General features: G+C 41.3%; 1 protein-coding gene across 1 annotated transcript; it reads left to right on the top strand.

Annotated features, from left to right (window-relative positions):
* Positions 1-22,722, top strand: AIDA (axin interactor, dorsalization associated; the record flags this gene model as incomplete). The annotated part of the gene is made up of 9 exons (XM_010186686.1): positions 1-70; positions 6,670-6,723; positions 8,280-8,334; positions 13,191-13,254; positions 13,502-13,608; positions 18,031-18,153; positions 20,940-21,062; positions 21,525-21,642; positions 22,175-22,722. Coding segments are annotated over 9 exons (811 nt in total), but the record flags the coding sequence as incomplete, so codon positions are not given.
* Positions 22,723-25,654: the final 2,932 nt, after the last annotated feature.

The raw sequence follows: 25,654 nt of genomic DNA, 5'->3' as shown, positions 1-25,654 counted from the left end.
ATTAGCAAGGCACCTACATAAAGAGGCGCAGTCTCAGCACAACAACTCAGAATTCACAGAAGATCAAAAGGTGAGTGTTGCTCTTCGCTCAGTCATTGACTCATAGATGTTGATGTGTGCTGTGGTTCTTTGTGTCTTGAAAACCAGAGCCTTATGAGACTTTTTTTTTCCTCCCTTGATATACATAAACAGAAACAGAGCCTAGCATGGCTAAACCAGTTGCTGCCATTAGATGTGACAGATGCTCTGTTGTGTAATATTGAGTGTCGTGCGTGCTGACCAGTGTCTTTCATAACCTGAATGTTTCTTTTTTGGACGACCTTTTGACAACTTGCGTATACAACTTCAGCACAATATATGTTGTGAAGCCTGAATACAAAGCATCTTGAACTGCACACATCAGGGAGTGTGAGGAGGACATTAGCTTAACATGTAACACCTGACTGGGAAGGGTCCTGGCATAATACTCCCTACTTGTCTCTTAGAATGTTATTTGTTTATATTCTTTCAAAATACTGAAATTACTTTACTCCTTCCTCCCTCCCCTCAGTTGAAAAGGCTGTTTCTTGTCTCAACATCATATTAATGCAATTTTGTGACAGGATTTAAGAGGAAAATGCTAGCTGAGATCTCATACACTCAAACATTTTCAGCAAAATAAAATCGTTGGAGATAAAGGCCCTGATAAATTTTCCTGTCTTGTATAAAAACGTTTTTTCTTAGGAATACTAAATTAGAGGACCCCTGTATTTCTAGATTTCCAAGTCATAATGTCACTTGTTTGAGCAATGGTGTTGCCTGAAGATTGACATTTGCTAGCCCAGAATCCCAGCGGTGGTAATAGGGTGCCTGAGTAATGGGGTCTGTGTTTGGAAATGCTGGTCCTGACAACAGGTCCTGGCTACAGAAAGTGGAGATGAACTTCATAGGTTTAAAGAAACTCATTGCAAAGAAATACACCATGACATAGGGGCTGACAGGTGTTTGTACCTGTTTCCTCAAAGTATACCAATAAGAAAAGCAAGGAAGCTGTCTTCCATGTTCTGTTTACCTTCTGCAAAGAAGAAGATAAGGCTCGTTATCGTCCTAAACTGAGTCATCATCTTGGAGGTGGATCTGGTCCACCTTTCCTGAGCTGAAGGCTTGGGAGCCTTGTTAATGTTGGACAGCTGTTTCTTTGATTGCTTCTATTCTATCCCTTGCTGGTAGCATTCTCAGTCATCCTTAGCTATAGTCATCTTGACTGTGTGTTTCCCCTCTGTGGATACTTTTGAAAATACGGTTACTTTATGAAGGCAAAGTGTTGATCTCACTTTTGGAGGCATCATCTCCTCTGAGTATGGGAACCAGAACCACACAGGGCTTTGCTTCCAGATGTTCCCTGAATCTTGTGGAAAGGGTCTTGGACCAGACTGGAAGTGAGTGAGGTCAGCCATGAGGGAAGGCCTGGGGGCCTCAGGAAGCAGAGATAACTGACCTCAGATGTTAGATGCACAACTGCGATTGTGTCTTAAGGCAACAGTCTTCTGTTTTTGAATCCTTGCGGAGTGATACCTGTTTTTAAAGCTGATATAACTTAAAAGAGGTTGACATTTATATCACTTGCTTTTTTTTTGCAGATCAGTAAGGGGCTGATGCACTGAAGCATTGAGCCTGGTTATCAAATGGTAGTGCCCATTTCATTAGCCACAAACACAGCCTAATTCCCCAATGTTTTGTTGAGAGAACATTCGCTTTCTTCCCTCTACTATGAGGAATGCTGGTCACAGCAACAAGAAGAGTCTTGCTATTGCTTTGAAATAAGCACTTAAAACTATGTACAGCAAAATCTTTTCATCTAATGTCAAGCTCCTCGCTGTTCTGATCTTCTGTATTTCTGCAGGAGCTCAGCCAGTGTAATCTAGTGATAATGACCAATTACTGTCATCACTGGTATCATTCACTTGGTGTGTAGGAGTAGAGTTTAGCACACTTCTGGGTTTTCAAGCTGTTTGGTTAAATAGAAGTGCGTTTTCTCTCTCACCACCCTTCAAATAATCTACATACCAAACCAGCTACTCTTGCTCAACGAAGTTTCTGCCTATGCATCCACCAGCACGCTATTTCGTCCTGCTTCCAAAAAGTCTGTTTCCGTAATATCTTGTCTTTCTGAGGTTCTGTATGCCATATAAGAGCCACCTCTTATTTTTTCTGAATCTAGAACAGCGTGTACACTTCAGGGTTTGCTTATCTAATATTACTGGCCAAGACTGTGCGCAGAATTTCATAGACTGGAGAAGTCAAGGCTCTGAAGCTAATGATGATTTCCAGTTGGTGATCTACCCTCATTTCAGACTTTGTGTAGATTTAGTTAACTGTTTTCCGGAGGACAGTACATACTGCTGAGAGTTACTGTGAGGGTGTCATCATTTCTTGACATACTCTGTGGGGAAGATGGATTTTGGCAGTGATCCCTCAGTATCGAGGGAAAACTATTTGCTTTACAGCTACAGGGAAAGGACAAGGCTACATTTCAATTCTCAACCTCATCTGTCTAAACTTTTACCATGTTTGGGTTTATTTCATGCATCACAGGTGGTGGTATGGTGCAGATATGGCCACACCATAATTGATGGTGTGTTACTTGCTAACGTAATCATACAATCTGTTAATCTAACAACACTTGACAGTTACCACCAATTTCTTTCGTAGGTGTACTGTGAGCCAGTTATCGTTTATCTTATAATAAATGTATTGTTTATGGTAAGAATTCAGATTTTTAAATATTCATATCTTGCCTTTTTGCCCTTGACCTGAAGAGTCTGTTTTGAAATAGTGTGTGCTACTTCCTTTGATAGAGCAGGCTAGTCTCCAGAATTTGCTGTTCACTCCTGGATTTTCAGCTTTTGAGAGGTTGTTGTGTTATATCTACTGCTGGCCATAATTCTGGAGTTTTAGTCCTTAGGGAGGGCTCTGTCTTGACTTGGATAATTGACAATGCTGGAATCTTCATTAATGATTGGGAATTTTGTCGAAGAATTTCTCTGCAGATAAATTCTGAAAACACCAAATTATGGTGTTTAAATCTAGTCATCCCGCAACAGCTATAAGGAGGCTGTTCTACAGTTTCATCACCTAGAAGCTGTATGGAATATTAACATATAGTTACTGGTGGATTTACCTCATTGCTACATGAATTTTTCCAGTTAGGTTTGGCCATGGTTGTCAGCTTGCCTCCAGCTATAGTTACACTTACCCAGTTCTCTATGCAATAAATTTGACCTTTAAAGCCCTCTGCTAACCACAGTTGTTGCTTCTCGCGTAACTGTTTTTGTGCAAGGCTGAGTTTTCTGCACTGTTAGAAGATCATGCCTTTTTTAATGCAATGGTAACTAGCTGAAATAAGAGCGCTGTTGAACAGTCTTAGCGTGATTCATTAAACTAGTGGTCTCCTAACTGCCTAGAGCTCTCTTTAAAGCCAAACTCTGCTCTGGCTCTGTATTTTGCAAATGTCTTTGACTGCATTACAGTTAGCACAGTCATTACTCACACAACTGCCCTGAAGAAACCTTGACTATGAGATCAGCTGGCTTTTTTTTCCCTTTCCAAATCACGTGTTTACATAAAACTGAATCTTAACTATTTTAAACTAGCAAAGTTAATTATGGCTTCAGTCTTTCTAATGAGATGCAGAGTGTTTTCCCTGCAGCAAAAAGGAGCCTTTGCATGGGATAGTTGCAGCTGAAAATGATAGCAGTGTTTAGCTGCATTTTTAACTTTTGGGTTGGGTGTGGTCCCTTAAAAAAATAGTTATGAATAATGCCTGCTGGGAGCTTGCCATGTTTCAATAGATTCCGTATAAAACCTATTCTTTACTATTTTAAGACTCCTAAACTCTCTTCAGTTAATCTGTTTCTTGAGCCATTATTGCCTTTCACCCCCAGCAGTCAGAAGACACTCATTTTTGTATTGCTGTTTGTCCTGCTAGGAGGCAGCTGGTTCAGGCAGTTTTAAGAACACACAGCTACGAATCTGCAGGATGGGGAACGGGGGTGTTGCTGAGCTTATCGGTGAATTGACCAAGGAAATAGAGGTCAAACAGTGCTTCTTGGGACCTCATTTACAGGGGGAAATTAATGCTCTACATGTGAGACCAAGAGGGGAAAAGCCATGTGAAAATCTGTGTACATGTCCTGATTGTGTGGAGGAGCATAGAGACTGTGTGCTGGCACCCTGCGAACTCATAGCCCTCTTTCTGTGAGGCAGTTGGAGGGGTTTTGATGTAACATCAAATGGGCATGCTTTTGCTCGGCCATCAACACCCAAATCTTCGGAGCAGCTGGGTTTTTACAAATGTTAGAGCCGTAGTCAAACCTCAGATATTTCCCCTTCCTTCCCTTGGAAACCTCTGGATTCCTTTCTTTTACGCATTACTTCACACCTTCCTCTTTCAGATTCTACCTTTGCAGATGTATCTTTCCAGATGTTCTCAAATACAAAAAGGAATTCCTTTTGTCACACTGCAGCTGATCAGATGGATGTGGTGCACTCTCCCCCTAGGGACTGAGAATCTGTTTCTGTAGTACTACCTGGTGTCTTCCTATCCAGCCTGCAGGTACATGTAAATCCACAACAACCATGTGTGGAGTGTGGGCCTGAAAGTGTAAAAATTAATCCAGGACTGTAGGTACTCCTTGTTTGTGTGGTGGTTTGGTTTTTTTTAATTTTTTCTTTAAGTGTTTTTCCAAGCTGTGCTGGAGATCCAGCTATGGATCCCTGTGTAGCAGAATTTATTTCAGGGAGGTAGAAGTTTGTTGACTGAACCTAGACTACAAAATGAACCTCCACAAAAAGAGAGCTGTAATATTTTTCCTCTGCCGTGTTGCATGCAAGCATACGGTCGTATTGCTCTATATTAAAATTCCCAAACAGCAGACCACTGCACATGCTGCGCTCTAGGCAGAGGAGACAACAATGTGTGTCCTGTGCAAATATCCGTCACTACTTTTCTGGAAGGCTCTCAAAATAATTGAGTTTTTTATAAGACCTCCACACTGTGGACAGTAATATAAGTTACGAGGACATAAAGTCTGGTCTAATGCTGTGTTGTAAAATAGTGTTTAAAATGAGAGGAGATAGCAGGTGGGGAGAAATGGCTTTGAAAGCTTTGAGCCTGAGGTAGGAGATGAAAATTGGGTATCTCAGGCTTTTACAGACTCCAGCTGTGGGCTGTGCCCTTGAGGTATTGGTGTCTGATCTGCTTATGATTTAGCTCCTGAAATCTTTCAACTTTGTGTACCAGGAGAGTCAAGACAAATGACTTGGGAAGGTCGCTGTGAACACATGCCCCGTATTGCCTGGTGCTACAAACCTCTTGGAACCCTAAAATGGTTCCTAAAATGGAACCCTAAAACCCCCTTTAAAGGGAAGTTTTGGCTTTTGAGTGATACTGCATAACTTGCCAGATGCCCATACTCTTGAAACTCTTTGATACTAGAGTTGTGCTCTAGGAAATCCCTTCCTCTTGCATCCAGCTTGGAGGAACTGTGTTTATACTGTCTGGTTTAAAAGCAGAGAATGAGTTACAGGTGCATGTTTAAACTTTTATCTTCCTTCTGAGGGGAAATCTTACTTTGAAAATAACCTGTTTTTCTTTATGGCTTCATTGTTGCTATTTTTCTTGGCCTGTAAATGTTCCACAGAGCATTTTGAATTACATTTGGCCCTTATCTCTGTGGATAGACTGTTTTTCTTCACCAAAACCTTTTAGTTAATGAACAAACGCATGATGGTCAAGCAAGGTAAAATAGACCATGTAGTCGTGTCCACTTGGTGTCAGTTACAGAAGTCTGAATTCCTCTTGTTTTTCTTCAGTTGATAGTAGTAGGAACAAACATGACTCTTGCTTGAGCTTCTTACTTTGTGAGACATAAAAGCTTAGTAGCACTGTCTTCAAAGTGAGGCTGCTAGTAAAGGGTTATTTTGAAGCCCTTCCCTCTCTTCTATGTTTTAAAATAAAAATCAGATACTACTTCACAGTTCTGCTTAGAGATATTTTAGGTAGCTAAAGAATCTATTTCATGCTTCACTCAGCGTTTAAGAGTCTTAAAATTACAAAAATAGGAAGTTAGAAAAATAATCTGCCGTTATACTTCCTCTCCCACCAAAACCCACAGAACTGGACTGTGTTTTTTCAGTGCTGAGGTATTGGGCTTCTGTACCTTCTGAGGAGAGCTGAGATTGTAAACCCCATAGAGGAATTGTGGGGTTGACCCCTAAAAAGGGCAAATTAGCACAAACCACTCAAGTTTTCAGAGGTAATGGACTGGTTGGTTTGGATAATTTTTGTCCTTTCTCTCCCCTATCGCTTCAGAGCAGTTGAGTTTATAAACAATTTATGGTGTGGTAGGTATTGTTACGGTTTCTGCTGGGTGAATGAACCCCATCTGTGTTGATGAGGCTTGGGAGGGGAGTTAAGTGACTGATGTATGTTCTATCTATAGCACTTTTGGAAAATACTGGTTGTATATAAAAATGTTTTTGGTGCTGAATGATCTGGTACTGAATAATAGATCAGAGATCTTTGCAAGAAAAAGCAATTGTTTGTATTTATTTTGAAAAAAATGTGAATATGGAAGAATACAGTTTTGATACTAAATTAAGTTGGCTTTGTTTTGTTTTTTCTTTCAGAAAACCATAGCTAAAATTGCAACATGTTTGGAACTGAGAAGTGCAGCTTTACAGGTATAGCTCTTTCCTATGTCACTTCATATTTCAGTGATAAGTAACTGTAGAGCTTTTTAAAGATAGTTTACAGTCTTCAGTCATAGCCAAAACCTCTGAAAACACGGTGAACAAACTCCTGAACACTTGAACTTTCCAGGTGACAACACAGGTGGCTGCATTAAAAGCCCTTAAGTGCTTATATGAACATGCATTAGGGTTTGTATAGGAATTTAACAACAGGTCTTTGGTTCTTTACCTCATGCTTCTCCTTCAGACCTGATTAATTTGTCTTCCTAACCTGTGTGCAAGTGTGAAAAGATCCTTGGAGTGACCCTTGCAGAAATTCAGCTGCTTCACAAATCATAATAGAGCATGAGTAAGAATGTGTGTGTAGAATAAAAATGATTTTGTAGTAGTCATGAAAACTGGCGGTGCTGTAGGCAAGTGTATAAAAATAATTTAGAAGCTATTCTTTGGGCTTTTTTTCTGGACTGAAAGTAGATATCATGGAAGTGAATTTCTTTTTCTCTTAGCACAATCTCATCCCCTAAAACAAAAAGGAAGCAAGAGAAATTTCCAAAAGAGTGTAAATGTGTGAGGAATGAATCATCTGAAGCAAAGTTTGGGTTACTGGATTACCTCTTTACCAACAAAGAGTGTTGGCAGGCAAATCTTGCATCGAGATACTCCCAACAGTGCTCATGAGTACTTCGTGTTGCTGTACAAAGTGTGGCAGCCCCACTCCACTGTGCTGCCTTCAGTCGCCTGAGAGGCTGACGTACAGTGCCAATCTAGGCAGCGTGCTTGAGCTGGGCTAGTGAGGTGGGGGCTGACCAGTCTGAAGGCCGTGCAGCATTTGAATTGTTTGGTTCTCCTTGTCTTCCTGGTTTGATCTGACCTGGGGTGTTTGAACAGCATTGCGCTTGTCCTGAGTCCCTGTGACTTTGTGGTGAGGGCAGATGTGTCCCACTGTGGGCAGCTTCATGGGTGCAACAGCAGAAGATGACACTTGGGCAAAATCAAGGAAAAAGAACTTGTTGGGCCTTAAAGAAATGTTGAAAATTATGGGTAATCGTAAGAGATGCCAAGGGTGCAATGACACAATAGGTAAGGCCTGATCGTCTGCCTAAAGGAGGATGTCCAGTGTCAGTCCTCTTAATGTGACGATTTTTCTTATGCCAGCTCTGCCACTTGTCCTTTGAGAATAGTCTAGTTCAGCTTCCCAAACTGTCGGTGAACTATCTCAGAATGAAAATATTTGAAAAATATATGAAAATATATGAAAATAACTTTTCTTAGTTACAAAAAGGCTTACTAAGAAACAGACATGCGCAACAGCCAGATGAAGAAAGTGCATCACCAGAGCTGGAGAAAGGAGAGATGGGAATCCTTCCTCTGTTGGGGAGATTTTGTTCGGGTGGGTTGTTTTTTGGTTTTTTTTCAGGATGTATCTTTGGGGTAACTTTGTACACCTGAACAAAGGAAACGCCTTGCGTGCTTATTCTAAGATATGGTAGCTCTGTCTGAGGGGAAGGTGCATGCTAAGTTTTAACTATTTCTTTGTAATGTCCCAGTCCACCCAATCACAGGATGAATTTAAGCTGGAGGATCTGAAGAAGTTGGAACCAAGTAAGTAGTATCTTTGTATTTTAAGTGAGTGACATTTATCGTTACAGTGGAAAATACGACAGCATCATGAATACTGACTGACCGCAATGTGGTTTGACAAGAATGCTGGGTTTAGGTAGCTCTTCCAAATATCTGTTACCACGTAGACAAAACTTGATGTATGTTAAGGTATCTAATGTGGGTAACTTCAACGTATAAGAGCCCCAGTGTTTTAGGAAATGCATTTGTCTTTATTCTCAAATAGGTAATTCTTTGGGTGCTGCTAATTTTTGAACAAAACAGTAATTTAAGCTATCACTAGTAGAGCAGATAATCAGCTGGAAAATTAACCTGCATGTTTCTTGTTTGAACTGAATTTCAACACTTTATGGTCTTCCTTCTTGAAGCATGAAATTTATTTTTCCTTCTGAGAATGTTTAAATTGTGCTTGTGGTAGCCAATCACCTGTCACCTCCCACTGTAATGCTACCAGACTAGGAGTCACAGCGAGGATGTGAGTCAGTCTTTGAAGGGTTTTGCGTGATGTTGTTTTTTTCCCAGCTGATCCTGGGTCAGTTCTTCGTATGTCAATCCAGAAATAACTTTTTCATGTAGGAAGTATCTATTTATCTGCTACATTTTCCTTCCCGTAACACCGTCAACTTTATTCTCAAAGCATCCTTATGGTCAGAGCTTCCACATCTAAACAGTATTATCCCAAATGCTAATGGTTTTGCTATTCTTGGGGAACTGGAGATGTGGAAGAGGTTTCATGCTGGCAAAAGCTGGTTTTATTTTGGTCCTGTCACATTTCTATAATCAGGGAGGTTGTTGAGGATAAACATGATGGGTAGGCAAGTCTTTCCACTTCATTAGTAAGCTGAGCTTTTCTGCACTCCCATTCTCTAAGTAACTGGCACAGGATCCTACAGGGATGCTTGTCAAGAAACAGGACATTGAATTGAAGTTCCTAATATCTCCACCAAAACAGAGTCCAAATGCTTTTAAACTATTCCCTGAAAATGGAAAGTGAAGGTACAGTACAAGACTGCTAGGTCTGTGAAGACCATAACTCAGGAAAGGGTTTTATGTGTTGGAAATACTAGATCTTTCTCAAGCTGCATATTGCATCTTCTGATCTGGCATTATTTTGTATGGCTACTTCTGCTCTCTGTTTGCAAAATATTTAAAATGCTGTAATCATTTAATGACTGGATTTTAGACTCCATTGTGCAAAAGCGCAGTGAGCAACCAAATGGTGGAAGAGAGCGAGGAATCATGTTTTAATTGATCAAACCGCTCTACAAATCAAAGGAAGTGACTGTTGAAGGGTTTAGTTAGAATTTACATTCTGCCAACAGATGTAAAGATTCCCTTGAAATGCCTCCTTTTCTTAGAAGCCAAAATTTCAATTATGGTGCAACAGTTCTGTCGCTTATCTTGCCCTCCATCAGAGAATTGATTTTTAGCTGTCAAAAAAACCTGTTCCCCAGTGTGAAGCACATTCAGCTGAGGCTTCATACAGCAAGCAACTGTATTAAAACTGAGGAACCGTGTGTGGCCATCGGTTTTCAGAGACACTGAGTTATTTTCCTTAGAGGGGAACGGGTGCTGCTTCTACAACAACAATTGAACATTGATGTTCTTAATGCCGCTGTCTGACTTGGGTTCTTCCGGCCTCTTTCTCTCTGAATTGTGCCTTTGTTTTGTGGCTTTTAAGTATATCTTAAACAGAGTAAATCTTGATCAGGCCAACACTAGCCATTTCATAAAATACACCATGAAGTGTTTTAATTTGTGCGTTGTCAATTTTCTCTCATGTTCCTCCAGAAAAGGCTAAAAAAAAAATCTGGGCTGGTGATGCAAGTAAGTGATTCCTTTGTTTGGTCAAGCCATTCTGTTCGTGTGGAACGAAAACAGCTATTCACACAATTTGGCTTGCTTTAATTACTTTTGTGCCTGAAGCTGTCAAAATGGCAGAAAAAATAGGTTTGGGTGTTGTTATAACAACCAAGGCCCTTAGATTTAGCTTTTTTTTTCCCTTTCCCCTTGTGTTGTCAAGTTGTAACTTTTCCTACTTAAGCTTGCATTTCACATTGCTTGGAAAGTGAAGCAGTTTTGGCTAGTTTTGTTTGTTTATAGGATTTGTCACTGAATCTTTTGTGCTACAATAATGCTGCAGGAGGGTCTGTACATACAAATAGCTATTTTGAGACTACACTGTGTGAAATCATTGCTAACACACTGGATCTCACAAGTCCTGTTCTTGTGAAAGCTTAGACCAATGTTATACATGTTACAAATGGGTAGGCTGGGGCATCCTGTGTTCGTGTGGGATAATTCCAGCCACTAAGCGACCAGTTTCAAACTCAATGTATATGTATTATGAGAGAAGTAGATACTGAGTTGTACTGGGGAGCCTGGTATCTGAATTATTTTGTCATCCAATTACAAAAAATCAGTACAGGTATCACAGGCTGTCATTAAGAATCTAAATGGACGGTGGTCTTTGCCAAGCTAGAGTGTACTGGTCTTACAGCTCATGTTGATAACTTCTCTTGAAATCTTTCAAAAGAGAGGCAACTGCTGATAAAATCAATGTGATCATGTCCAGCATCACAAAAGACAAGGCAGCTTCATCACAACGAGAGTCTGCAGAACATTATTTTTAAAAGATTTCTGTTGGAAAAGCAGCATAAATGGGATCTGCCCATCAGTTATACACATGGAGAGCTTTCTGCGAGTCATGTTCCCAGCAGCAGCGTTACAGAGGGGATGTGCTCTTTCTCCCAGAGGCAACGTGTGTTTTTAAAAACAAAACAAAAACCAAAAAAGCCCAAACCAACCTTGTAAAGCTTGGGTATCTTATACAGTATTGCAAGGGAGATTCCAATGTTTTGTGACCTACTGCTTTCTCCTGTAATCTTGTTATTTTTATTTAAATCAACTGAAACTTGCATCTATCTACTTGTGATAGATGTAAAGAGGATTTTCCTTTTCCTCAAAGGTGCTGTAAAATTGTTTGCCTTTTTCCTGTGCTCGTTATCGGTGGAGTATTTTGTGCCCTCTAGTGATGACTGAAATGTATTACTAGAAGGATTATTTTCAGGGGATGTTCATTCATGTAGTGAGAGAAACTGGCTAATGGGAAGAGAGAGGGTTCCAGTGGTTACCAGCCTTGGGAAGGTGGGAGGAGAACTGCTGTCATTTCTACTGCTTCTGTATGACATGCCTGTGATCTGTAAGAGATCTTGCCTTACTGAGATTTTTGTCTGGGGCAGTTTCACTTTCTATCTCTGGCCATGAGCTGGGGAATTCAGAGTGATTAAAAAATCCCCTTCTTTTCCTGAACCTCAGCTGCGCTGGAAGGTGACTCCCTGATACTAATCAGCTGCTGTTCGGTTGGGAAGTGGCTGTGATTCTTTGCCACTGTGATGAGATCTCTGTTACTGATCCCTCGGAACAAAAGTCTTCAGAGAGAGACAGACTTGGCATCAGTTTTGTATGTCATATCTGACTGAAGGCAACTTAAAGCTTTGTGTATTTATGTATCGTGTCCAGCTGGAACCAGACAGTATCCAACCTCTCAGGTGGTGGTACTGAAATCAGAAAAAAAAAATCAGAACGAGCAAAGAGAATGACTTTTTGAGTTCTTTGTCATTTCCCTGAGGGATTCTTTATTCATTGTAGTGTTCAGATGGTGTCTGGCAAGTGAATGATGGAGCCTGTGCTGAGTGGTGTGAGTATGAAGGCAGACAGGGAAGCTCTCCCATATTGACTGAATTGTAGGATGCAGAGGCAGAGGGGTCTGGCAGTGGTTCCTTAAACATAACTGGTATTTAAGTACCTCTGGGTATTTGTGTAGTCTTAACGTGGTTTTAAAACAGTTTTGTTCTCATTTGGTAGTCTTGAGAGGAGATTACTAACATGTGCTCTGAAAGGGCTTATTCAAAATAAGACTCGGTGAGAGGACTCAGTTTTTCTACCTCCTTTCCCCCCTGCCCAGTCTGGGACACCCATTGTCTGATAGGAGAGTGCCTCTCCCTGCAGGTGTCCTCTTGTAAATTTTTGGGCCCTTCAGTGTCATGAGATGCTTATTGCTTTCACGTGCTTTTGGAAATTTTGCTTTTACTCATAAATGCTTTTGGAAATAACAGCTAAAGTTTTGATTACTAAAACTTGAGTACGTTTCCAGTACAAATGGCAAAGCCATTCTTCATCAAATGCTAAAGAGTTAGTCGGTGTCTCTGGGGCTCGATGCTCAGATGTTGCACTGTATCTTTTGAATTTTTCCAATCTGTCTAGACATCTGGGGGCAGGAAAAAAAAAGGAAAAAAAGAATAAACAACCAAATATAAAGCACCATCACCACCACAAAAGAAAAAGTCCTCAAAATGCATGAAGAAGTGGAAATCTCAACTAAGCTATGTGTTGGCAGCATCTTGGACTCTCACGGTGACTGAGTGTGCAGCCTCCATGTGTGCTGAAGTGTATCAGTTCTGGAGACTTGAATCTGTTTGGAGCTGTTGCCAGTAACAGCAGCACCCTCCTTTCCATAACCACCAAAGACTACCATTAACCTTGGGGTCTGTAGCTGTTTCTCATTATGCTTTTGGTTATTGCCATGTTTATCTTCCCTGCCTGTGTAAAATGTGTACTGGAATTGCAGTTAACCTGTCTGAATGTTATAGTGATGTAGCTCTCATCAGGACTGTACCAGTATTTAAAATATGATAGAATTTTTTTTCCATGGTCTGATTTATTTTATATCATTATTTATGTGTCTGAAGATGTTGTGAGAATGGACATAGCTGTGTGAAGTAGTGGAACTAATGCTTGTTTATGGATATGGATTTATTTTTTCTTCCTGTCTGCAGTCTTAAAGAATATCCTCACTTACAATAAGGAGTTTCCCTTTGATGTTCAGCCTGTCCCACTCAGGTAAGAGAGAACCGCGTCACTTCATGTACAGATATGTATTGGAAATTGCGTCTGTTCTTTCTATGTGGGCTGAGCTCCTGCAATCTCATCAGGGTATGTAGATATTACTGTAGCTAGTCAGTAGCTCATCAGAAGGATGAAATGGCAATAAACATAGCCCCTGCTCTATACTCAGATGGTGACTTGTGACTTGAAAGCCAGTTGATGAATTACCTTTGATCTCATTCTTATTTTTCCTATTTTACAGGAAGATTTTAGCACCTGGAGAAGAAGAACACTTAGAGTTTGAGGAGGATGATGAGGAAGGAGGAGTTGGAGCAGGGTCTTCAGATTCTTTTCCTGCTAGAGTTCCAGGTAGGTGCACAGCCTTGCCATAGCACATGTAAGTTCTGTCTCTGAGGAGCCCCTTTCTTCAACTGTGATTTCAAAAGTTCAGGTGAGGAGCAACAGGTTAATGTAAACTCTACTGCTGTATTGGAGAACCACAAAGGTGGCGAGTGTATATTTTTTCTCAGCAAACAGTATCCTATTGCAAAACAGTTGTATGGATAACCTGTGAGGGTGGTACCATCCACCTCAAATAATTAGCCTCTATTTCTTTTTCAAACTCAGTGTTTTCATTCCATGTGCTTTCTTAACTGTACTGTGTGAAGTGTTTTAAGCACATACTTAAATGTAAATTGTGGCACTCTTTCTCCTGCAAGAAGCATTACATCCTGCTAGAGATGTGATAAGTTGTTGCGGGTTATTTTTGTGTTGCATCATCTGGTGAGAGAATGGCTGAGACTAAACCCAAGCTCTGAGAGGATAAAGAGAAGGTAGCATTGGTTTTGATAGCCTAAGTCCTTGTTCATGTGAAAGCACTTGTAGAACTTGATATACTTTCAGATTCTAGATAAGGTCTTCCTGTAACTTCGGCTTTTTGCAATTTATTGGGCAAAGGAGTAGGGTGTTGCAGCAGAGGTTCTTTTGGTCCCTGGTGTAGTATCTTTGAAGAAGAAACAAGTTTCTAGTTTCAGAGCAGGTTGGCAAACTTCATGTTTTGGGAAGGAGACAACAAGTAGGGAAATCAGTACTGGAATTACAATTGAAAGAGCTAGGATGCGGCATGACTTTATGCCTGGAGAAAACATGCCTCTGTCCATAGATCCGAGCCAATGCATGCTATGGAATATGGGCCCTGCAGGCTCTACTGATGAAGGTATGCACGCTCCACAGTCGTTTATGCTAAGCTCACAAACAGGCTATAATATATTGTGGTCTTTTATTGCTTACATTTACTGTCTTAATTCTTGTTACTTACCATTATAAATAAATTTATTCTGTCTGTCCAAAGTACAGCAGAGAGACCTTGAGTAGCTCTTGGTCTAGTGGTGGATCAATAAGGCTGTGCCCATAGTGCCTACAGTTAGAGCTGTATGGATGTAGTGGACATAGAATCTAAGTTGATAGACAGATTGAGTTTATGGTTAAATCACTTTCAAAGAAGGAGAGTAGCCAGATCGGAAAGAGGAGAGGTTTGGAGTATATACATTCTTACAGAATTACTCCTCAGTAAACCTGTTGGACTTGATGATCTTAAAGATCTTTCCAACCTGAACAATTCTATGATTTTTTAAGAAGAGGTGAGAGGAACTCCTGAAGTTACTGATATTTTATGTTGTCATCTACTTAATAAACTGCATATCTGACTATTCTGAAATTCTTTTGCATTAAGGTATACTTCCCCGTAGCTACAGTAATATAAACCCCTAGGGTGGTTTTGTCCTACTTGAACACAGATCTTGTTTCCCTATTGAATGTAGATTAGCAGGGTGCTTTTTGCCTGATTGGAGGTTACTCTGTTGCTCTTTCTCTGGGTGATGAGGCTTAAACAAAAGCAGTTTGCAGCCTTCTGACGTGAGCCTTGCAAGTAAAGTGGACTTTCCATATTGAACTGATAGAGCTGTGTTGCACTCTGCTTCTATATGCCTTTAATCCATAGTGTGTATCCGTATTGTTTAACTGACCATGGTCTTGTCTTCTCCATGCATGGCTTCATCGTTATCACATTGCACCATTCATCTAATCCAGGAGCCAACGAAGGTATGATAACCTTTTAGTATATACGGTTTTCTTTGATCGTGTTCGTGTAGCCGTAATGTTCTTCGTTCAGCTCTTAGTTTCAACCCTCAAAATACAATCTTTGGTAACAGTCCGTAGTATTGGGCATCTGTGTATTGATCTTCATTTGCCTTTGATACCAGAAAAAGGGAAAGTCTTATTTGGTGACATACCTTACATTGCTTTCTAGAAGTCTTCCTGTGCTAATACAGACATTCTCACTTGCAATGTAGCCAAATGTAGGTGTAGCTATATTTTCTGTAGTGAAATACACATTTGATGGGAAATCTTACACAAAAGAGTACTTGTATAGTTAGACTTCCATACTGTATGGAGCTGAATTGGCTAATGGCTTGCTGCCTCTAACAGCAAAGGTTTCCTGCCTTTCTCCTGGCTATATACATCTTTATTCCAGTGCTGTGCTGGCAAAGGATTCTTCTGTGAACCATTTCCATTTGTGAACCCAGCAGGAGACTTGTCACTTTTTCCCCTTTCTCTGAAGCGGGGTTTGGGAACAGAGGGACTGAGTGCCTGTGTCTTGGTGGCAGTGAGCGGTTGGGTTGGCTCACCTTTGTATATCTGAAGTGCACTTGGAAGAGGATACTTCCTTCATTTGTAGATGCTCCCTTCCCTCCTCTGGCAATGACGTCCTGTGGTTGTGTCTGAAATGACTGACAGTTTCCTCATGTGTGAGGCCTTAGTGGGAGCCTGCTGAAGGCACATGGGCCTGAGCTGTGGTGGCAGACTGGCAGTGTGATGCCCAGCCCTAGTAAAGTTACACCACAGAGAAGTCACTGTGCTTCTAATGTCAACAGCTCCTATGTGGAATGACTGCAGAAGTTTCAGCAGAAGACCTGCCTGGGACAGGTTGCAGTCAGCTGCTTGAGTCCATCGCTGGCTTGGCTATTCCTGAGGCAGAAAAGAAACTCTTCCTTGGAGACCATTGGTCCCGCTGTTCTCGTACCTGCTGGGAATCAGCTTGACTTTTCTGTTCATTGCCACTCTGCAATTTCATGCATTCCAGAAAGCATGTTTCAGTGACACAATAATTTTTCTTAGCCACTATTTTTATGATAAATGCCAGTCTGATGCGTATTTTGGGTAACTTTTATGTTTGGTATCCTATCACTTAGTCCCACTGAGTGACAAATAGGAAAACAGACAGTTACAGTTGCTCCTGGGGGACGTGCTGCTTTTAGGAGACCTTTGCAAGACAGCAAAGTCTTGCACCAAAGAGAAAATGAGCTTGCTTCCACCTTACATTATTTTGAAATAATAACTCAGTCTTTGAACATTCGTGCAGTAGAGACAGCAAGATGAACTGGAGCAGTGTGTGTGTGCTTCTTTGCAGAAATGGGTGCTCTCTATTAAGTTTGTGTTTTAACATTTATCTTACCATCCTATGGTCAGAAACCTGTCCTGTTACTTTAGAACAGTGGATTTAATTCTGCCATGATGCGTTTGAAGTGTCTCCAGACATAGTAGGTACCTTGGAGGTCAGGAGTCTGCTAGCAGCCAAGACAGGAAATACAGAAACGTGCTGCATCACAGATGTGAATTCAGGTCTTGCTGATGGTCCTGAGAGAGGGACTGGGTGTGGGAATGCTCATTAAGTCTTGCTGAAGCTGTGGCTCTAGTTCTAAGAGCAGAATACATGGTTCCCTCTTGCAAAGCCAGTCTCTCCAATAGGATAGAAACTCCTTGGTTCTCCAGCTCTTCAAGCAGATCAAGAGGAAAAAAAGTATCAAGGAAAACCCATATTGGACTTGCCAAAGGAAACTGTTACTTTGTTTAAATCCCAAGGCTTGGGATAACTTTTTTTTTTAATTAGAAAACCATAACTTTAAATCAAACTCGTAAGTCTAAGCATTTTCTGTCTTGGTGCTTATTCACATAAGGCTTGAAGCCTGTCAGTTTTCACAAAAATCAGCATGAAGAAACCTCTGCTGTTGCTGACAGAATCTCATGGCTGTCAGTGAGTTTGAACAGTTTGTGTTTCTTCCTAGCTGTAATGTCTTCCTCAGCACTGTGAGGATTCATTTACTCTGACCACAAAGCTGTGATGCTGAATGTTTGTGATACAGAGCTGGGAGTCCCTTCCTTAAGGCAGAAGGGAACTTGGGGGATGCAAACACTTTTTTTTCCTTGTTTAAGTAGAGGCTAGTAGAACTTGGATAATTGAGAATCTCTCCTCTGGTTCCCTTCTGTCCAAGTGGGATTTGCAACAGTGCCATTTTCCTCCTTACTGTTCAAGCCTTGGTGTTCAACACGAAGCCAAGTCATGTTCCGTGGGGTGGGACTCCTGATTGAGTGTCTGAACTTCCTGCAACTACAGATTGAATCCAGCCTCACAAATTTATTCTTTAAAAATGATAGAAAGCAAGTTCCATGAGCGAGTTATTCTGCAAGAAAAAACACTTTAAACAAAGCTCCTTTCTGTTCTTTTGGCATTAGTTTTTTATGAATTTATTTGACTTGAGGCAGTCCTGGGATTTTTTGATGTGGGATTTGAAATCTGTCAAATGATACTGTGTCTGTGCACTGTTGAGATATGAATCCTTGAGCTTTGAACCCACTATGGAAAATAGCATCTTCCATGAGAGGTGATGGGATAAACAAAGCCTCTACTGTGAGAGGACACAAAGGGTTAATAACATGCTTTACTCTTTCCAGGTACTTTATTACCCAGATTGCCATCTGAACCCGGGATGACATTACTCACCATCAACATAGAGAAAATTGGTCTGAAAGATGCTGGGCAGTGCATTGATCCTTACATCACAGTCAGTGTAAAGGGTAATGATTTCTGTTCCTGGCTCCTCATTTCTAGTTTGGAGAGAGTGCATTTTCTGAAAGCTGTATTGATTTTTCAACCTGCTGGGGGAAAAAAAAATACACATTGGTACTTGCATTTTCTGTTGTGGACTTAAAGCTTCTGCTTTAATCAAGGGCGGAAAAAATCTGTATTTGAGAGATACTGGGAGGTGAATCAGTGCAGGAGATGTGCTTATCTGTGGACCCCGAGATGTGCTTATCTGTGGACCCCGGGGTGCCTTCCCCATGCCAGGAGCTGAGTATCAGTAACTTGGCAGACTGTGCTTCTCTGTTCCAGCTTCCTCTTCAGCTGACTCTTAAGTACAGACCTGTCTGGGCTGCTTGTACACCCACACATATTGGTCTCTGGGCTTTCTGGAGATGGTGAACCACAGCCCGCTGGCTCCGTTCTTCCCCTGTCATTAAACTAATTTTCTAGTAAAACAAAGATCATCTTACTGAAGCCTAAGGTTTAGAGGAATGGGTATGAAGCTGGGAAGCAAAGCTTGCAAGTGAAATAAAATATAAAATATGTTTTAGCCTTGGTGGTGAAACATTTTGGCCAAAGCCTGGCAGGCTCACAGCCCCTGCTGCTCTGAGAGGGTCCATGAGTCTGGAAGAACCTCTCTATCAGTCCAGAACAGGCAACATTAGGATTTATCATTGTTTCAGATGACAGTGTGGTTGATGCCTTTGCTTGAGGCTGAAATTTTGGTGTTCAGACTCTCTCTCATGGGAGCATCTGCCTCTTCCCCGTTTTGCATTTCTTAGCAGGAAGCCCCTGTAGTCAGAATTGCTTACCCTCAGCCTGCCCTACTTGACTTCTGCTTATCTTTACAATCGTTTGAGGTTTGACTTTTTTTGTTTATAGTATACAAATTTCTAGCTGAGTCAACAGTCTCCAGTTATTTTCAGCTGTGATGGTGACCTTGCGTGTGTCCTCTTCAGATGTGTGAATGGACACCAAATGTGGGGATAAAACACTTGGGTGATCAGGTACATCCTCCACCGGACAAACTCTTTGGCAGAAGGGAGGGGTCACAGCATTGAATGTCACATGAATCCCAGTCACGTTCTCAAACATTACCTGCCAAAATATAGAGATGGAAAGCTTTATCCTATCCCACTTCCTGTGATGATTTTTCAACAGTGAAACCTTCCACTTCTCTCTGGACCTTTGAGGAGTTCATGTGGTTGGGGGAAAAGCTGGAGCATGACTCTTGCCTTCCCCAGCTGATACAACTGTCTCTTCATGTCTTCAGACTTCGAAATGTGCAGTATTTCGTTATGGTGCTGCCTTAGGTTTGCAGCATTATTTTTAGACTATATAGCTATTCTTCAGACTCCATTTCTTTAGTCACTTTTGTGAAGTTTTTCTTTGCCTCTAGTATGCCAGAAAGCTGGAGGATGGCTGACTTCAGTGGTGGGGCTAGCTGGATGGGTGTGTGTTTAATCGAGTTTAATTCTTTCACACTAGGTTTTTCTTGGCCAACAGGAAAATACCAGCCCTAATGGGGTTCTACCATTGGATCCTGGAACTTACCAGAACTTGTAAAGCAAGCATTTGTTGTTCCCTTCCACGGAAGTGTTTGACTTTCCTAACCGATTGCATATTGTTAAAACTGTTGCTTGCCTTCAGACCTAGCTATAATTTCCTTAGTGGAGCTAAGGAGGACTGCATATTGCTAGGCCTGCTTTCCCAACAAGTCTTTCTATTGACATGTGTTGCTCTGTTTGCAAGCTCCTATAAATGGTGGCTACCAAGTGATGGATTAAAAAGCATGTGTGTGGGCAGGCTATAGCCTAGTCCGTTAATGGTGACTACTTTATTTCTCAATATTTTTGGCGAGGAAATGTAACTCTGAGAAGTCATTTTGTCCCTATTAGGAGTCTCAAGATGTTCAGTAGTTGTTTTTCTTGGTTCTATGCCAGGCTGCTCTTCCGCAGGTTTGGAGAGAGGTTTGTTCCTGATACATTGGTGGTCCCAGCCTGCTCCCTGGATGAAGTGCATCAATGGTGGCCCAGGCCCCCAGCCTCAGCCTCAGCCTGCACCCCAGGCACAGTGTGTGTGCTGTGTACTTGTCATCTTGGCCACCTCGTTAGCAACGTTGTGCCGCCAAAGGGAAAGGGATCACTAACGAGGGGAGAAAGAGGACAAATGTACTTGAGTGATCAGCGGAGGCTTAGTGAGAGAGTGTTCTGTGTGGTGGCTTGTGCCTGAACAGCACTGCCAGTGGCTGGCTCTGACAGCTGGAGTCCAACCTATGGCCCCAGAGCACCTCTGCCTGTGGGGAAAACAAGAGGAAAAATGCATGTTGGGTCTAGGCTGCAAAGCAGGGCATATACAGTGTAATATATACAGTCTGTAAGCTGCGCCCTGCAGACCCTGTGTGGAGAGCAGCTTTTGGTGTGTATCCGTTTCTGCTGGTTCAGCTGGCGGTTCTGAAGCCCTGCTGGAGTCCCACTTCCAGAGGAGATGGAAGCCTTTGCTGGTAGCAGAAATGTGCTCCTAAAAATAAAGAAAACAGGGATAATTCCAAATTTTCATCTTGGATACTGTCAGGACTTTACCTGCTTTCACATTGCAATCAAAAAGAAAATTCACTGTCTATGAAGGGGTGTGATTGCCCTTTAAGTTTAGAGAAAAAAAAAAATCCAAGTGTGCATTAACTTTTTGTGAAAGTATTAGGAGTGACTCGGAAATCTCTTAAAGCATAACCTAAAGTCTGAGAAGCTTCTGCCATTCTCATGCTGTTTCTTTCCTGCAGATTTGAACGGGATAGATCTGACTCCTGTGCAAGATACTCCTGTGGCTTTGAGGAAGGAGGACACATACATCCATTTTAATGTGGACATCGAGATTCAGAAACACATTGAAAAACTAACAAAAGGTACGTGGTATCAGAGACCAGAAACAGGGCCAGAAGCTTTGCAAGTGTGGGCACTGTTATCTGATAAACAGGCCATGCCTGAGCTGCTGCTGCAGGGCTCAAGGTCCAGACAAGGATAAAAATAGACCTTTGCATCCTGTCTCTTTTGACTCAGTTGTTGTGATGACTTGCAGACAAGGGAGAAAAGAGAGAAAAATGCAGCAGTCCGCTCTGCAGCACAGGTATTGAGCTGCTTTATCACCGTAGTCATTGGACAAACTGTTACCTTGATATGAATAACTGAGTGAAGAGCGCAAGCTCTTGTGAGTGTGAGCATTATAAAGATGGTGCAGCTTCTGAGTAAATAATAGTGTTGGAGATAATTCCTGTCAATGTATGTAGAGGATTTTAATGGCAGCTAAGTTTTCAGATAGCTGTTGGCCATAATTGCTAACTTTTCTATTAAACCATTTTCCACCCTAGGTGCAGCTATTTTCTTTGAATTCAAACACTACAAGCCTAAGAAAAGGTTCACGAGCACCAAGTGCTTTGCTTTCATGGAGATGGATGAAATTAAACCTGGGGCAATTGTTATAGAACTGTAAGTGACTTGCAATTACAGATACTAATGGCAGAGGAAATGAGCTAGACTTCAGTCACAATGTGTGGCTTCTGGCATTAGGGAAGGTTTCTTGGACTCATGAGATTGACTTCCATAAGGAATATTCTATTTTTAATAAAGAAAGGAAGGTAAAATGCATTGAGGCAAAATAAAATGGCTAGAGACCATTCTCAAAAACCAACTATTTCAAAATAAAATGCTGGTGTTTGTAACTAAATTTTGTATGAAGTTAACAATTTCTGTATGGGGGATTTTAATTTTGACCTTAGCTTGAGTGTCAGATCAGCTGGATTAAAAACAAAACAAAGCAAAGACCAGCCAATATTCTCTCAGTTTTTGGTTTGATTTTCTTGCTGTAAATCTGCTTGTTATTGTTGCTTCCAGTAAGTCTTGTCAGATGTATTTAAAAGATTACGGTAATAAGATCTGTACAGGACAAGCTTTTTCGTATGCTTTCATCTTCCTATGCAGCCATTAGTACTTGGATTAACTTATGTTCCTGTGGTTACAGGTACAAAAAACCCACTGACTTCAAAAGGAAGAAATTGCAACTGTTGACCAAGAAACCACTTTACCTTCACCTTCATCAAACATTGCACAAGGAATGACCCTGGTTGTGAGACTTCTGTGAACTGAACCACAAGTCATGGTAGCTGTGTGTAGTAGCCTTAGCCTTCGAGGGGCAGGAAAAGACTGTATTCATGCCAGTAGGTCAGACGGGACCATCACACACTGCACAGCACTGCTTCGGGGTCAGAGGCAAGCTACTGCTTGAGTGCAAGATTTTTTCAGTACCTTCCAGATACAGGTTTTTCTGAGAGCCTTGAAATATGTTGACTGCTTTTCCTAATTTCGCTGTTCATCACTCTTTCTTAACTGTTATTATCCTTTTGCCTCCAACTCCACCCAAGGATGGAGACTGCCCCTTTGCCAAACCTGTAGCAATAAAGATGTGGCAGGCCTACTAACTGTTTACACTTGCTGTGCTATTGTAGTTCTCATCTGCATTTCGGAGTCCTCTGTAGTGGGCTGGGTGGCAGAAGACTGGGAGAAAGGCAAGGTGGGGTGGGAAGGAGCTTGAGGCACTGCAAGTGATTTAAAGTGAGAGAGAAGAGGTTGCTGGGTGAGGTGAGGTGGCCACAGCAGAGCTCCTCAGTCAGCTGTTCTGCTTTGGTCAGGCCAGGAGGAGGACAACTGCAGATGAGAACCCTGAACTATGATTTTCACAGCCTTGCCTGATCCACTCATACTGAGTTTTTGGATACAATACATGTTACAATCCTTTAAATCACCGTTATTCACCAGTAGAGCAAACTTTTCTGTATCTTGTCACAGAGTGATTTGCAAAGGTGGGTGAGAGACAGAAAGAAGTTGTCTCCAGGGCTTCATCTTCATGGCGCTGGGTGTTCCACCGCTGCAGTGCCAGCAGGACAGGCCCCTCAGTGTTCAAGCACTGATTTTCCAGAGCTTCTGGGAAAAGTAGATCTGGCTAGCAGGTTGACCCACCTTTTACATGAAACTGCTGTTCTTATGGAAACTGATCGTATGCAGTTTTCTGCATATTTTGTGGAAGTCTGGAAACTAACTTACTCTAAAAATTACCTTTTTATGTAAGTAGATAGGATTATCATTTATTTTCTATATTTTTGATTTGGTGTGTAATAAGCTGCAGGATATTGGCTTATTATGACACACTTGCCTTCACCTTTTGACCTAATAAAGGGACAGAAGTAGAACCCAGTCAAATCTTTCATATATTTGTGTGGATATTTAATACAATACTTTAAGGTTTGATATACTTCTTGCATATCTAATTAGTGCCTAAATACCCTGCTATGCTAAGAAAAGACCCAGCTCCCACAACAGTGTCAAATGTTGGGTTTGTTTTGAACAGTCTAGGTGCAGATGTGTCACTGATGCCTCTTTTCTGTTATGTTACATTATGCTTTAATGGGATGGATGTTACTTTTATTCCTCATGTTTGTCTGTCTGCAGCCAGCTGTTCAGCATTTTTGGCTTTACTGTATTGATTGGGATAAAAAGCTATTTTTGAATGTCCTAATCATCTGCCCTTCCCTCTGTTCTGGTATATTATTTAGGTGTTATGACAAAAGTCAGCAACACTTCCTCAAATTCTACTGCTGGGGGGAAAGGGGAGGGAAAAAGTGCAATTGAATTTTCCTGTTTACGGGTCTTTACAATACCCCAATGGTGTTACACCTGATACATTCAATATCCCTATGAGTTATGGAAATACCTCTGCATGCAGCATTTGGGATACCAGACAAAAAGAGGATACAAAAATTGTTAATAAATAAAAATCAGCCTTTGAACTCTGCAAAAGAATGGAGCAAAGCATCAGTCTATGGCTGCAAATAAATCTGTGCCAGGTAAACAGCTGTGTTACCTGGCTGTCATCCCTGGCTGGCTCAGGTCTCTTTCTGACCTCTAAGAATCTGTAATAGCAGCATCCCTGCAACATCTCCCTCAGCAAGGCATGATTCTGGGGCTCTGTCCCAGCTCTGCCATCCTCCCCTGTCTGCTGGTGACAAGCACTGCAGGCAGTGAGTATCCCTTTCCTCCTGCAATTCCATGCAGCTTTAAGTTGTGAAGGCTCCTATAGGGAAGAGACATGAAGCATCACAAAGCTTTGTGCTGGAGAAAGATCCTGAACTTGGGGAACCCAACAATGGGTTGTTCAATGAATATTCATTAGTGTGTGTGTCACTATGCCCTACGCAAATAACACTTTCACTTGAAATACAAACCCATCGTTTCAGCTGCTTACCTTGACACCTCCCCAGCTTGTAGCTGTCTGTATTAACTCCAGTTATATGAAATGTCAACTTTGAAGTATTTTTTGTTAAATACACAAGTAGATCTTTGTATTTAACTGTGAATTTATGTCTGTAGAGGGTGAAATACCATTTTGAAAGTTGCTTCTATCATGTTTTTTCTGTGAACTGTCTTTCACTGAAAGGACTACTGCTCTTCACACCATGAGCTCTTGTATTGCTTTATGCTTTAGTGATGTTCTATCTTGTCTTTCATCTTCAACCTAAAGCTTAATACTTGTACTGTAAGAGTGTACCACCTAGCTGGCAAGTTTAATGGCTGCTTGTACTCTGGCAGTAAAACTGTAATGGCCTTTCAGTAGGGGTTTTTTATTATTCCTGCTTCTTTTTCCCTATTTTCCTCCCTAAGGCTTACTTTTGTACAGAGCACTTTTGAAAAACATGGCTAGGTAAGTAAGTGGCCTGCTGTACCATATCCTGCATACTCAGCCTTGCGCTAACACATTCAAGGACTTGAACATCTACAAGTGCAGGGTGTGTTTTTAAAGCTGTCCAGTGTTCCTAGTACACAAACTGATTCAAAGCAATACAGGTTACTATTTTTTACATATATCCACTCTGCTTTATGGAAAACTATTTTTTTCCCTTCTTAATAAGAAATAAAAGGCTGTAAAAAATACAGTCTGACCACCAAGGAAACCGAGTTGGTCTTAAATACTGAGTAAGATGAAAACTCAGCACTCAAACTTTGCTTAAATGCTGCAAGCCAGTGTTCAAAGTAGGGAGCTATTAAGAAATGTCTTAGTTCCAGAACCATGGAGCATTCACCTGTAATTTCCAAGCTAGGCACACAACTCCATAGAGGCTTCCAGCTCTGTGCTGCCCTGCAGCTGAGGAGGGCTGTATCTCCCATTGTCCTCATGGCTATAACATGCCAGACTCCTTCAGCATAAGAGTAACACAGTTGTTCAGCCGTCATTCAATTCTGAACTTGGTCAAGGCTATAGCATCCTCTGGTTCAGTAATTTAACCAATGTCTTTTCTAAACAAAAAATGGCACTGAAACAAAGCCTTCAGGGTTTAGCAAAATGAATTTTGCTTTTTATTATAACTTTCCTTTGAATACAGTGTCATTTGTGCTTCTGATCTCTGACCAGACATCAGCTTTGAAAAAAAAAAAGACCAAAGCCAAACAA

This window comes from Mesitornis unicolor, unplaced genomic scaffold, assembly GCF_000695765.1.
Source record: "Mesitornis unicolor isolate BGI_N332 unplaced genomic scaffold, ASM69576v1 scaffold48736, whole genome shotgun sequence".
In the NCBI taxonomy this organism is placed as follows: Eukaryota; Metazoa; Chordata; class Aves; order Mesitornithiformes; family Mesitornithidae; genus Mesitornis; species Mesitornis unicolor.
Note: the sequence above shows the minus strand (reverse complement) of the source record. Positions and strands in the feature narration are given on the sequence as shown.